General features: G+C 37.8%; 1 protein-coding gene across 4 annotated transcripts in view; it reads left to right on the top strand.

Moving 5' to 3' along the window:
- Nucleotides 1-13,500, top strand: part of FAM13B (family with sequence similarity 13 member B) — a 104,684-nt gene that overhangs the window by 77,248 nt on the left and 13,936 nt on the right. For 2 of the 4 annotated variants that reach the window (XM_019661549.1, XM_019661536.1), the window contains 6 exons: nucleotides 3,942-4,006; nucleotides 7,320-7,368; nucleotides 7,783-7,930; nucleotides 10,667-10,732; nucleotides 12,147-12,357; nucleotides 12,987-13,116. In XM_019661549.1, coding sequence (XP_019517094.1) covers nucleotides 3,942-4,006; nucleotides 7,320-7,368; nucleotides 7,783-7,930; nucleotides 10,667-10,732; nucleotides 12,147-12,357; nucleotides 12,987-13,116 — 669 coding nt within the window. The remainder of the gene's footprint in view (nucleotides 1-3,941; nucleotides 4,007-7,319; nucleotides 7,369-7,782; nucleotides 7,931-10,666; nucleotides 10,733-12,146; nucleotides 12,358-12,986; nucleotides 13,117-13,500) is intronic. The other 2 variants (XM_019661559.1, XM_019661542.1) reach the window with 1 other exon arrangement.

The raw sequence follows: 13,500 nt of genomic DNA, 5'->3' as shown, positions 1-13,500 counted from the left end.
TGTCCTTTTGTTCTTCAGTCTAGTTGTGGAGGACGTCGCTTCACTGGCCCATGTTGGTATTATCATTGTGCTCTTCCCGGGTGAGGCAGATTGGTTGCCGGCTACTGGACGGCCGCTCACGGCGGCTCTTGGCAGTTCATGCTCATGCCAGTTTCCAGCGACTCACAGCAGCCCAGCTCCAGGTCGAGCTGTTGTTCATCACCTTAGCTGTAGAGGGCGCAGCGTCACTGGCCCTAATGTGGGATCTGAACCAGGGCTCTGCTGCTCAGAGCTGGTGTCCCAAGCCAACTCTTACCCAACGCGCCATTTGGCCGGCCCTGACTTTTCTTAGTAGAAGGAAATTATAGAGGAATTTGAAGCAAAAGGATTGTATAACCAGATATGTATTTTAGGAAGGTAGATTGTAGGGAAGATTGGATGTAAGGACAACAATCATTAGGTTTTTTGCACTTACAAATAGTCTGAACTGTGGGCACGAGTAAAGAGCGGGAGAAATCCACAGGTGAAAATAGTTTAGCTATACACTTGGGTAAGAAAGAAAGACACTAGGAGAGTAGACAAGAGGTCAGATACCAAGATGGATGTGTCTGCAGAAATTTGGATCTATGCCTGCTGGTGGGGGCTCATTTTGGCTGACAATGAATGGAATTGCCGAAGAAGTCACTGGAACAAGAGAAGAAAGGATTGAGGGAAGCCTTGGGGAACATCTGTAGTCTAGAGCTTTGGAGGAGAAAGCAGCCAGAGCCATAGAAGTTGGGAATGTCAGAAAGGGTGGGCGTTTTTTTCCCATAAGTCTGAAATTCTGTCAAAATAATAAAATGAAATGATGGGATGCAAATGTGTAGAAATAAAATAGCAAGAGTACATTTAATTTTCATTCATTTGCTTGCTAGGAGGTTAAAGTCTAATGAAACTGTGTTGCCCCATCCCTTTTGCCTTACTGGTGAACAGAACAATTTAAAAATATCCAGGAATGATAGATTTAATGCTGGTGAGGGTAAGGTGAGATAGGTGGTCTTATACAAGAGACATTGGGAATATAAACCACTACAAACTTCCTGGAAAACATGTGGACAATAAGAACAAAAACTCTAAAACCTTTTACATAGAAATTTCAAAATCTAGGACTGTCTCCTGAGAAAGTACACGCAAATCAGGGATGCATACAAAGATTTGTCTACTAGAATTTTTATTGGGGGGTTATTTACAGTAGAAAAAGTGGGAAACTTTAAAAATTTTCATTAATTGGTGGGATCAGATAGATCATGGTATATCCATGTGATGGAGTGTTGTTGAGGCATTAAAAATTATCTTTTAAGGGCCTAAATAATAGTCCTGATGTAAAGTCATATTGAAAAAATTCCAGTGTAAATTGCTGGAGCTAATTCAGACCTAATTTGTGTGATATTGACACATAGTCAAAAGACTAAGAAGTGTGAGCGGCCAGCAGCTGCAGTGAGCGGCCGCCCAGAAGCCGGCGACTGATCTGCCTCGCCCGGGAAGAACGCAATGATGGTGCCAACTTGGGCCAGTGAAGCAACGTCCTCCACAACTAGACTGCAGAACAAAACGACAGCAACTTGTCTATTCCCTTTCCCCCAATTCCCCAGCGCTGTTCCCATCCCCCCAATTCCCCAATAAAAATCTTAAAAAAAAAAAAAGACTAAGAAGAAATCTAACAAAATGTTTACACTGGCCATCTGTGGCTGATAGGATTAAGAGTGATTTAACTTTTCTTCAGTGTACTCTGTTACATTTAGGCTTCTGACTATTTCTGTTGATTTTTAATTATTTAAAAAATTCCAGTGAAAGAAAATTCATTGGATTTAGTGATAGAGATTATTGCTAAAATGAAATTTCATAGCGTCGTGGGTTTCAAGGAAAAAGGTTGATGTTAAGGGTTGGGGAAGAGTACCAAATGAACAGGTATAGAGGTAGCAAAGTGAAATAAATGCCTTTTGGACAAGTTTTTGCTTCGAAAGTAAAAGCAAACAGTTAAGGCAGTCTGGTTCTGGAAGAGTTTTTATGTTTTGTGTGTGTTTTTCTTTGTATAAGAAGGAGATTTGAACATGTTGGCTGGAAGGATGAGAATCAATCACTATTAGGGAGAGGTTGAAAAATATCCGGAAAACAGGTTAATTAACTGAAACATTGCATGGAGAGAGGGTGAGGATAGAGATGGAGGGAAGATGGATCAGGGCACCGCTTATTCCTACATAGGAAAAGCTACTTCTGATTCTCAACTGAAGGGGGAGATACAGAATGTTTCTGAACGAGGAGCAGTTTGGGGGACTTCCTCCAGATAGTTTTGACCATTTTAAAATGAAATGCCTCATGTCAGGAGGAGGAAACAGGAATAGGGTTTGGGGTTTGAAGAAACTGGTTAAAGTTTTGTAAGAGCCTCCATGGAGAGAAATAAACTTACTCAAGGTAACATAAATAAGGTTGCTTTTTTCCTTAATAAAAAGCAGCTACTTAATTTTTTTTGTTTTGAGGGGTGGCATGGTTTTTATCTATTTACAAATATTGTTAATGCCTGTCTGACTTAAAAGAAGTCAGCTGGATTCTCATACCTGCTTCTGCATTTAGTCTGTTACCATAGGTTCTTTTGTTTGAATTGTATAAAGGCAACTCAGCTTTATAGAGATACACAGTTAGAAAAGGGAGAAGTATTTTAATAGCTTTTTTCAGATAATTATGAACTGTCATATTAAAACTAGACCAGTAGTAGTTTCTTAAGAATCTAAGAAGATTTGAACCTTTTGTTGATTCAAAGGTGGTGAACAAAAACACTAAAAATTTACATAATGTGTAGTAATGTACAGGACATTTGTGTTGGACTCAGTAGGTATTTATTTTGGGGAGGAAGAAATAGGGATAGGATGGTGTCATAGGAAATGGAAGAACTTTCTTACCGTATTTGCCGGCGTATAAGACGATTTTTTGGCCCTGAAAAATATGCCTCCAAGTGGGGGGTCGTCTTATACGCCAGGTACACTTCAGATAGACTGCCCATAGTGCTTGCCCCGTGCCATAGTGGCCTCCCGATGCCCGCCCACTTCATTCCACATACCGTTCAGGCATCAGCAGCGCTGCTGGGTGTATGCTCGGCTGTTATGCGATTTTGCTGTTATGCGATTTTACCACACTCGCAAAATTGCACACAGCCGACCATACACCCAGTGTGATAGCGCAAAATCGCGAATCGCGATTTATGTATATGTTTGATTACATACAGCCTTGTGACAGTTTTCCTGCATGTCATAAGCATTTGAATATAAATATAAATGTTGAAATCAAATCTGATATTGTTTTACCTTTTATTTGGTGTGTGGAAGGTGTGCGGAAGAGGGGGTAGTCTTATACGGCGAGTATATAACAAACTCTGTATTTTGAGTGGAAATGTTAGGGGGTCGTCTTATACGCCCAGTCGTCTTATACGCCAGCAAATACGGTACATGTTTCTGAGATTCACAGTTGTTACTTCAAATATGTGTAATAAAGGGATCTGGTGAATTACATGACTCTTTTGTTACCTGCTGGGAAGTTACCAACTTCTGTGTTTGTAGCTGAGGAGGAGGAGAAGCAGGCGAGTAGGACCACATGACCATCATTTTTGGAGGGGAGAATTCTAAGGAAGGAAAAGGAATGTGATAGGAGTAGCGGTACCTGTTACCCAATAGGGTAGTGAGAAATGCAGGATCCCCATTTTATACACACACACACACACACACACACACACACACACACGCACGACTCAAGTTTTGAGGAAGATAAATTATTCTTTGTAAGAAGAGATGCCAACACCTACAGACTATTATAAATAATTAAAGAGGGACATTCGACTAACTTGTAATCTACTATCCTAAGTTAGACTGGAAACTTCCTCTCATATGAGTGTTGGGAGCTCCATTAATTCAGTGGTGTTTTTTTTTTGTCAGTCTGTAGATATACTGTTAGAGCCATGCGGTGACCATGGTGATAGTGAAGATGGCTGTCTTGAGAGGTAAGCATTTTCTCTTGTTGCTATTAATTTTGAAAATTGGAGCTCTTAAAGTTTTGGGTGAATTTTTTAGGTGACTGTTATAACATATGAGGTGTGATCAAAACATAGGGCAAATGTTTAAATAAAAATAATTATTATAGTAAAAGACACATTGCTATTTAATCCCCCTCAAAATACTCCCCTTCGCTTTGAACACACTTATCCCATCGTTCTTTCCACTGTCTGAAGCAGCTCTGGAAGTCCTCTTTCGTGAGTGTCTTTATTTGTGCTGTTGTGGCTGCCTCTATGTCCTGAATCATTTTGACTTTGGGGAAGAGCCAGCAGTTGCACGGTGCCAGATCTGGTGAATACGGTGGATTAGAACACACCATAATGTTTTTATTTGACAGAAATTGTGTGACACGGAGACTTTCCGTTGTGATCACAAAATACGGTGAATGCTGCTGCCGAGTGCCATCCAATGGAAAGGCAGAGATCTTCAATACAGGAAGTGGCCTGTTGAACCTTTGTAACAGTGTGTGACAAGTTTCAACTTGTTCGGTGCAGTCAGTCGGGTGTGAGCTATGGTTTAGAGAATGTGTGTTTTAAAGTGTGTCGTAAATCATCCTCTATCATGACAACGCTCCATGTCACACATCGCTTCTGGTATACGGCAATTTCTATAAAATAAAAACAGTACAGTGTGTCCTCATCCACCTTATTCACCGGATCTGGCACCGTGCAACTTCTGGCTCTTCCCCAAAGTCAAAGTGATTCAATTCAGGACATCCAGGCAGCTATGACAGCACGACTAAAGACACTCATGAAAGAGGACTTCTAGAACTGCCTCAGAAAGTGGCAAGAATGATGGGATAAGTGTGTTCGAAGAGAGGGGGATTATTTTGAGGATGATTAATGGCAATGTGTCCTTTACTATAATAAATTTTTTTAAAATTTAAACATTCACCATGTTGTTTGATCACACTTCATATATTCTAGGTAATCGATAAAGAACCAAGCTTCTTGTTGCATAAGAAGATGGTAAGCTTAAAGCATATTAAATGTCCATAAGTATTCAGAGAAGGTGGAGGTTCAGACAGGCAGACAGACAGTTATAACTTGGAAAACATTCAGAGGAAAGAAGAACACAGCCTTCTTGGAGACACTTAAAACTTTCAGTTGATTTGTAAAACAATTGGGAAGTTACTGATATACATACCTTTCAGTGAGTTCATTCATCGTCTTGGAACTATGGATAACTAACTGAAAGATTGTAGCATAGTTGCTTCAACAAACATGTAAGGATGCATTTGTGCTTCTCCTTGGTGTATCCCAGTACTGTCTTCTTTAAAAAAAAAAAAAATTTATTGAGGTGACGTTAGTGAATAACATTATATAAATTTCAGGTGTACACATTATAATTCGATGTCTGTCTACTGTATTGCGTGCTCACCACACAGTCTAGTTTCCTTTCACTACCATATATTTGACCCCCTTTACCTAATTTGCTCCCCGCCCCCTCCCCTCTGGTTACCACCATTACTGTTGTCTGTATCTATGAGTTTGTTTTTGTTTATTTTGTTAGTTCGTTTGTTACTTTTTGTTTTATTTTCCACATGTGAGTGAAATCATAAGGCTTGTGTCCTTTCCGTCTGACTTATTTCACTTAGTGTAACCATCTTATGCACTTGGTCAGCAGTAATGGGAGGGGATACCTGAGGCAATGAATATTTCAGCCATATGTAGTCTCCATAGATACTCGATAGAAGCTTTCTAGAATGTTTTAAGTCACCGGGTAGGTTTTGGATTTTGTTGCCCTTTTTATGATTTTTTAAGATGTTGCTAAGAAGCGTATTGTAACTTTCTTATGAAAGATAATTGATATTCTGAAAACAAATCAGTAGTAATGTTGCAGACTAGATTGTAAATACTGAGAAATCCCAAACAGAATTACTAATTTGGTAATAGCCTTTTTTGGCAAGGGTAAACTTGTGTTAATGCCATTCTCTTTTAATTGTGAGTAGGAAACCTGTTCTCTGAGGGTAAGTAAATTCTTTGGAGCCATGTCTCTGGAGCGTCCCCATACTCTGAAGGTCCACAGATTTCCTGCTTACAGCAGTTCCTTGTGCTTCCTTACAGGAGGCAGGAATGACCCTCTTCCAGCCCAGGGAGTATTGGAGCTATGGGCTGAAGATATAAGATTAACAGCATTTAACAGGCATCCCCAGAATGATGACACCTGGATTTGGTAGAACAATCAGGATCCATTTAGTGAGGACTCAATCTTTTTGGAAAAAGCTCTTTCCTCTTCAACTTGTGTATAGGTTAGCAAACTTGTTTTTAGATCCAAAGAATTTCTTGGTTAGATGGATTACATTTTGTATGTTTAACACTCATGTGTCTTGAATTTAGGGGATTAAGTCTTTTTGTCTGTTAGAGTAAATCCGCTGTAAGCAAAGGGAAGGCCTTTCAACTTGTTAGGGAATTGAGTTGTTTCTGATGCTCAGCAAGAATAAGGTAATTATGTACATGAGGAGATGATTTGCCATATTTAGATCCAGACCTGTGTCTGAGTGCACACTCTGTTACAGCAGGGTACAAGCAGCACCTGTTGTATCACCGTAAATTGCCACAGTGTCTTTGGGGAGAACTTTCCCATAGTTGATAACCCACTGTGTTACTAGATGCTCTGTTGACTGGTATAGGTAGAGATCCTTTGTGATAGCTTGCTGTAACACTTGTTCTAAATAGGGGTAAGTTTTTATGAGGAAATAAGAGTGAATTGAAATTTTAAAAAATTTCTTGTTTACATGTTACCATCATGTTTTGAGGAAAGAGAAGTTTAGAAGTAGTAACCTTGTTTTCATTGTGATAGAACACAATCAGATTTAAAATACAGGACATAGCTATACCTTTCAAATATCATCTTTTAAAGAAAACAATACCCCAGAGTGGGGAAGTTTTATAAAGCTATTTGGTTAAAATTAATATTTATTTTGCAAAATCTTTTCCATTACACATTCAGTCCTTTTGGTTTCTTTTTATTATGGATCTTACTTTTCCTTTTAAGATGTTTTTCTTTTTTGGTGCGGTTGTGTGGGAGGGTAGTGAATGTTACTTAATTTTTCTAAACTTCAAGTGATTCTGTGGATCTTTTCAGTAGTGTGTGATTTTCAGATATAGGGCTCCAAAGAATGGGCATATGTCCAGTTGTCAGTTTCTTCTCTCACGTTGTGAATGGTAACTAAATGGGGGAGGGAGGAATCTAGGTAAGAAATATGCAATGATAGTAGCCTAGTTTTAAATGACTAAATAACTTTATTTGTATTTTTAGGAAAGAATATTTGTCATTTGACAATGATAAATTGTCACACTTGATTCTGGTAAGAATGATTTTCCTCTTATGATTCTTAAAAATTTGACTAGATTTAATCTATCAGTTATTATATCTGGCCTTTAACTCTTGGGTTTGAATAGGTTCCAAGGAGATATAAATATAGATACTCTTACCAAATGTTCTATAGTTAAGCAGCAACTTAATTTGCCCCTTTTAGTTGCAAGAAACTTGCAACTAAACACTTTCTTGAACTTGGGATCCAAACTTTGTCTCCCAATAAGACATATTATAAAATTGTAAATTTATATTTGAAAATAGTTTGGTTGGTAGGAGTGGGGTAGCCTCTATATGCAGTCACAGTAAACTAATGAAGACTACGCAAGAATATATTCTGGTTGTCTTTAAGCCGGGCATGAAAAACTGCATGGTTGTGAAATGTATTCTTTATTTTAAAATGCAGGATTCTAGTAGCAAGATATGTGATTTGAATGCCAATACTGAGTCAGAAGTGCCAGGAGATCAAAGTGTTGGTGTTCAAGGAGAAGCAGCATGTGTCCAAATTCCATATTTAGATCTGAAGAATGTTTCTGATGGTGATAAATGGGAAGGTAATTTTACCCACACACACACTATTTTCCTGATAATATTCTTTGTAACTGAAATTACCCAAAGCAGTAATGAGATTACTGCCTTTTTCTGGACAATCTTTTTCATTTTGATTTTCTTTTCTCTTTTCATGTAAGAAGAGTGAGTGACTGTTTTTACTCAAATGCACTAATGAGAATAAGGGGCAACTATCTTGTATGAACTGGAAGTTCTTATCTGAGCTTTGAAGATGGATGTTAGAACTGATAAAAAAAAATAAAGTCACCCAGGATAGACTTTTGTTAAGTGTTAAACCAGTTGATATCTCCCAGTCTTTGAAAAGTTCAGTATGTTAGGGCTTAGGGATCTCACCACTTTAGAGAGAGGGCTTATGTATAGCTATCTCTTTTTTATGATCATTAGGAATACTTTTTTTTTTTTTAATGATCTTCAAGGGCTTTTCTAAGCAAAAATTGTACCATATCCCTGTATTAGGTTAGGTTATGAAGGTATGGGAACAGGGTCCTAGCAGTTTTTACAAAGGAGAGAAGTTTGAATTTAAATGTAAAAACCAAGCCATATGGGTATATATATTTGTCAAAACTCAGCAAATGTATACTTAAAACTTATATTTCATTATATATATTTTTTAATCAAAAGAAGCAAAAAGTAAATAAATATTGAACTCCAGTGAATGATTTGCATGCTGAAGATGTATACTGACATCTGCATTTTACTTTGAAATTCATGAAAAAAATAGGATGGCTAATGGGATAGATAAATGTTATAAAAGCAAGTATAGTAAAATGTTAATGGTAGAATCTCGGTGATTGATATGTGGATGTTCACTGTAAAAATTTTTAAACTTGGCTGTATAACTTGTAAACCTTAAAATGTTGGAGATGGGGAGTGGAAGCAAGCAACAAATTTGCATCCAGGGGTCCTTTTGGATCATACACTTTCCTTGGTAAAGAGACAATGAAATAACTCAGGAATCTTAAATAAAGTTACATATTTGTTCACTTGGATGAAGATCCCTTGGTTATCGCTCCTTTGGCAAGTTAGCTGATGACATACAGTGACAATAACGAGGAACTGGCAATACCAATACCACAGACTCCTTTTGTCACCTCAAGTCTACTCACCTGATCACAGTTGGACTGTTTTTATTTATTTATTGATAAGATATAACCAGTTTTTGAAAAGCCCAACCAAGTCATTGTCCATGCTAACCTTGACTGCTGTCTCTCCGTCCCCTCCTTTTTTTTCTTTTTCTTTTCTTTTTTTTTGGTCTAGATGTTTGACATGCCTAGTGGCATATAATGTGTCTTAATTTAGACTGAATCAGGAAGCTGTCTTTCATTTGCTTTGTTCAGGACGTTGGAAATTTATGAAGATGCTCCCCAGAGTTAGGGGATATGTTAGCATCCTGGTGGCAGTGAAGATCAAATGTCAAATGTCCCTCTTAGTGATTTATCCTGGCATAGTCAGTGAAAAGGAGCGGTGGTCAACAGAGCATCCCTGAAGCCACAGTAGGAAAGGAGTCTCTGAAAGATGAGGCTGGGATTCTGACAAAGGACTTCTGTTTCTTTTTGTTGGAGGATGCTGATAAATAGCCCTTTACAACCCTAAGGGTCCTCATCTTAAGTTTGAAGCATAAAAAAAAAAAAGAGCAAATGTTTTTCATTGTCTGAAGAGGTAGGACATTCTCTGTGTAGCTTCAGTTTTCTGGAGACTTCCTCAAAAAGAGCCTGATGCTGGGCTCTCTTGTTTCTCTGTCAGAATCTACTCCTTACAGCTTGTGGTAGGGAAGGAAGTAACTATAAACTATTGATTTTCAGTGCCGAGCTGCCCTCTTATCCACCTGGCTCAACAGCCTTGACAGAAGTCCACATAGGCCTCCTTCTGGTTCTTCCAGGAATAGGGGTCAGTGACTTTCAGACACCACAGGGTAGTAGACATCTAAGTGAACTTCTCAGCCATGAATCCTGCATGTTCTTGGGAGAGTGGCGGTTAGCAGACCATGTTGTTCCTTCCAACTTTGCCACCAATACCAAGATTGATTTGCTACAACTAGGAGTTAAGAAATTCTTAAATAAAAGTCTTGTGTAAGAGACAGAATTACTTTAGCCCCTAGACACCTTGGAATCAGAGCATACCTTGTCTTAATAGAGAAGTGGGATGACTCCAAAGAGGCCCACCTCACTCTCCCTAAGTGTGGATTTTCTTTTTGGTATCGCTCCAAGTCTCGTCAACAATGCAGTGGGCAGCAGGTAGCACATATATACGACCAGTGTGAATTGATAGCAGCTGTTCAAAGGGTCTTGGCTTTTAATGGAAGTGGACAGCATCTTCCCTTGAGATTCTCTCCTGCGAACTCTTGAACGAACAACAGGGATCTGTTCAAAGAGCAATCAATCTAAGTGAGATATTTTTGTATCAAATCAATTATACTGAAAAGCTTCAAACAGTACCTGGTTAAGAGTTTCCATTTCTTTAGTTTTACATTTGAGTTTTAATAAAACAGTACTATTTTGATTTTTTTGCCTTGCTTGCTGAAATGGAAATATATGTTTGTGTTTGTTTTAAAGTTTGGTTAGTAGTAATTTCTTTGAATAAAGTTTTTGAGTTGAATGCCTAACTGGTTTTAGGGAAATGTTTTTGGTATCTTTGGCTTTGTGTTAGTTATGTGTATGGTTTGTTCTGACTGTGCTGTGTGTTCACTTTAGTATTTTTTGCCATTTTTTCCATTTTATTAGCGTCATGCCCTATCACTTTTCCCCTCATTGATTTCAAAACAATGCATCTGCAGAGAGATGGGGAGGGTAAGTATGGTTCACCATAGTTTAGTTTTTTTTCCTTTTTATGGTTCACTTTGATTGCTTTTTTATTAGCCCTTCTCCTGCTGTCCCCATATATTAGGAAAACTGTTCTGGGTTAAAAATGATACCCAGAAAAAATTGTTTTTGTTACTTCTCTCTTTTCTTAAAATAGGAGATTTCTTGTAAAATGTTTATTACCAGTTAGATATTTGCTGGGAAGCAGGTACAAGGGTTGCTTTGACAATCACTTTATTGCTGGGTTTATTGTGGGATTGCACGCTTCTTAACCAGTTTTTAATTATCAGATTGATCTGAGCTTTAAAAATTAACTAAATTATGTTTTTATCACCCTGAAAAAAATGTAATGCTTTAACTAACTAATGCATAAAGTTAAACTAAATTACTAAAGTAGCAATCCTTACCTATTGTGTGAAGAAAAAGAAAACATCTTTCTTGATTTTTGACACTGTCAAGCCATCTTTGCATCTAAAAATACTTTTAAAAGCTCATTTTTTGTTATTGTTACTAGCCATAGCATCAAATTTTAAATTGTAGTTATAAATAAAGTTAATGTGAAGATGGAAAAGTGAAAACTGTCTCCCCTTCCCTCCCAGACTCCAATGATATTTGGAGCATATTTATGGACTATGTGTTTATCTGTATGTGTTCTATATGTAATCAGACCATACATACGTAAAGACATCAAGTATGTTAACATGGTTTCACTTGAGAACATATAGGATAACCAATAAAATAAATGCACTTAAGAAGGACAAGTGCTGTTAAATTTTGTTTTGATAATGTTGGGTGTTTAGTTATTAAAATATATATTATGCACAGGAATCCTGTAACAAAATAACGGCCACAGTTTAATGTTAGAGGCCAAGTGCTGGCAGGTGAGTTAGCTACTCGTTCGGAAATATTAGAGTTCTTTTAGAGTCAGAGAGCTCCATTTGGGTATGGGGAATAGCTTTTTAACATAGCCACTTACAGTGGGGGACAATTTATTTATTCACCTGGCAGCACTGGGCTAAGTTAAATTCCTAACTATGGACTTTTGAGTGTTTACTGTTTCTAAATGAAGACTTGCCCTACTTGAAAAATAGCATTTGATATAATTTTAAAGAGCTTGACAGTGTCCTTTCTTGGTCTGAGACTGGGTTCAGAAATTTAAGGTTTACGTCCTTTTATGAAAATGGAACTTAGGACTAAGAAATAAAGCTCATGCAATTTTAAACTGTAGTAGACTTTATGAAGATCCTAGTATCCCTGTTTTTTAAAAAAAAATGAATCATGAATATTATATGAGCCACTACATCTTGATATGATTTAAAGAACATAGAGCTGATATTGTGTTACTTTTTTCCCATGTTGAACCTGGAGACCCATGGTACTATTCTTTGTGTGTGTTTTCCAGAGCCATTTCCTGCTTTTAAGTCTTGGCAGGAAGACTCTGAGTCTGGAGAAGCTCAGCTCTCCCCCCAAGCTGGAAGAATGAATCATCATCCCCTGGAAGAGGACTGTCCTCCAGTATTATCACATCGTAGCTTAGATTTTGGGCAAAGCCAGCGTTTCCTACATGATCCAGAAACGTTGGATTCCTCATCTAAAGCACTTTCTTTTGCTAGGTATATGATTTTTTTATGTACTTACGAGAGGTGATTTCTGTTACGTACCCAGTCCTCTGAGAGATTTAACCTTCTATACATGCTGTTCAAAACTTGCCACCCTATTTCATGAAGCACGTTTTTGAAGTTTAGATTTTTGGGGTTCCTAAATTCTGAGTTCATTGAGATGTAGTGTTTGGAATTTGCTCTCTAAAAGACATTTTCTCATGGTGTATTTATTCATTGAATCATTCATGATTGAAATACAGAACTCTGGAAGGGAGGCAGCAAGTAGAGCTCACCAATCCCTATTGTTTTTACTGTCAACACTTTAAATTGATTCTGAATGTCAAAACCTTTCATTTGCAGTTTGAACACCAAAAGAGCTCTGAGCTGCCTAGGTGTCTTTGTTTCTTTTCTTCCTTTGCCCAAACAACTTTCGAATGATTCCAAATTGCTTTTCATCAATACTTGTGTTAGCTAATTTTGTGATCTGTAACACTATAGCATAAGTTTCTTTTTTCTATTTGTTTTTTAGTGTTAAGGATATGCTTCTTGGTAATAGTGTCATGTTAAATCAGGGCAATAAGAGATATGGTGTTGATAACTTGAAAATTTAACACAGTTGTTTGTCCCTTGTTTTAATTCAGGATTCGAAGATCATCCTTTAATTCAAAAGATGAAAAAAGAGAAGACAGAACACCATATCAGTTGGTCAAGAAACTTCAGAAAAAAATCAGACAATTTGAGGAACAGTTTGAAAGGGAAAGGAATAGCAAGGTAAGTTTGTAGCATTGCCCAGAGTGAGGTAGAGCTGTTGGAACTGGGAGAGGGTTCTTTGGAGAGCAATAGTCCATCTTTCCTGGGAGAATGAATCTGAGATGCCTAGAGACATAGTGATCATGTAGATCTGAGATTATGTAGATCTTTAGCCTCCAAATCCAGGACAGTGTTCTTGCCATTGTATCTTTTTTTTTTTTAAGATTTTATTTTTATTTTTTTATTGGGGAATTGGGGGGGATGGGAATAGTGCTGGGGAATTGGGGGAAGGGGAACAGACAAGTTGCTGTTGTTTTTGTTCTTCAGTCTAGTTGTGGAGGATGTTGCTTCACTGGCCCAAGTTGGCACCATCATTGCGCTCTTCTCTGGCGAGGCAGATCAGTC

Source organism: Hipposideros armiger, unplaced genomic scaffold (genome assembly GCF_001890085.2).
Source record: "Hipposideros armiger isolate ML-2016 unplaced genomic scaffold, ASM189008v1 scaffold_11, whole genome shotgun sequence".
Lineage (NCBI taxonomy): Eukaryota > Metazoa > Chordata > Mammalia > Chiroptera > Hipposideridae > Hipposideros > Hipposideros armiger.
The sequence above is the reverse complement of the archived record's forward strand: the minus strand, read 5'-3'. Positions and strand labels throughout refer to the sequence as shown.